At 41.0% G+C, this 1,193-nt stretch overlaps 1 protein-coding gene across 2 annotated transcripts in view; it reads left to right on the plus strand.

Moving 5' to 3' along the window:
* LOC123008284 (ionotropic receptor 25a) overlaps positions 1-1,193 on the plus strand; it is a 10,446-nt gene that overhangs the window by 4,990 nt on the left and 4,263 nt on the right. Inside the window, exons 7-8 of one of the 2 annotated variants that reach the window (XM_044404049.1) lie at positions 293-682; positions 732-1,144. In XM_044404049.1, coding sequence (XP_044259984.1) covers positions 293-682; positions 732-1,144 — 803 coding nt within the window. The remainder of the gene's footprint in view (positions 1-292; positions 683-731; positions 1,145-1,193) is intronic. The other variant, XM_044404050.1, reaches the window with a different exon arrangement.

Raw genomic sequence — 1,193 nt, forward strand, 5'->3', positions numbered from 1 at the left:
AATTGAAATAATTTTCCAAAATGATAAAAAATTTAGGGTTTTGCACCAAATTTTAGTGTTTTTCACGACAAAATCAGTTTTTTGATGTGGTTTTCAACAAATTGATAATTTTTTGCTCTTATGCAAATATAATTTTAATAATAATAATTTTTGCTCTTTTACATTCGGTTTTTCACATTTGCAACACCTTGTAATAAATTTTTTTTTTTAAATATAGTAAAAACAAAAATAAAAACATTTTTCCAAAGTGAAAAAGTCAATTTTCAGGCTTTGCCAAAAATTCAAATTTCAGTTTCCTGATGTGGGTCTTCGACCGCTGGAGCCCTTACAGCTACCAAAACAACCGCGAAAAATACAAAGACGACGAAGAAAAACGCGAATTCAACCTCAAAGAGTGTTTATGGTTTTGTATGACRTCCCTYACCCCCCAAGGCGGGGGCGAAGCCCCCAAAAACCTCTCAGGCCGCTTGGTCGCCGCCACTTGGTGGCTCTTCGGTTTCATCATAATCGCCTCATACACTGCAAACCTCGCCGCTTTTTTGACCGTCTCCCGTTTGGACACCCCAATCGAGTCCTTGGACGACTTATCCAAACAGTATAAGATCCAATACGCCCCCTTAAATGGCTCCTCAACAATGACCTATTTCGAACGAATGGCAAACATCGAAGCGAAATTTTACGAGTATTTTCAGTATTTTCCCTCTTCRAGATTGGTTATTCGTGTTTTTCAGGATTTGGAAAGACATGAGTTTGAATGACAGTCTTTCMGAAGTGGAGAGGGCGAAATTGGCGGTTTGGGATTATCCAGTCAGTGACAAATACACGAAAATGTGGCAAGCCATGAAAGAGGCTGGTCTACCAAACACTCTAGACGAGGCTGTGAAACGGGTGAGGGATTCGAGGTCTTCGAGCGAAGGCTTCGCCTATTTGGGGGACGCCACTGATATCAGATACCTCGAAATCACCAGTTGTGACCTCCAAATGGTCGGTGAGGAGTTCTCCAGGAAGCCATACGCGATAGCTGTCCAACAAGGCTCTCCCTTGAAAGACCAATTCAACACTGCAATCCTCCAYTTGCTCAATCGGCGCGAACTTGAAAGATTGAAAGAGAAATGGTGGAGTAAGAATCCAGAAGCAATGAAATGTGATAAACAAGAAGACCAATCCGATGGAATTAGCATTCAGAATATTGG

The sequence above is a fragment of the Tribolium madens genome, unplaced genomic scaffold (assembly GCF_015345945.1).
Source record: "Tribolium madens isolate multiple individuals breed KSU strain unplaced genomic scaffold, Tmad_KSU_1.1 Scaffold_3;HRSCAF=73;Tcas5.2_LG2, whole genome shotgun sequence".
In the NCBI taxonomy this organism is placed as follows: domain Eukaryota; kingdom Metazoa; phylum Arthropoda; class Insecta; order Coleoptera; family Tenebrionidae; genus Tribolium; species Tribolium madens.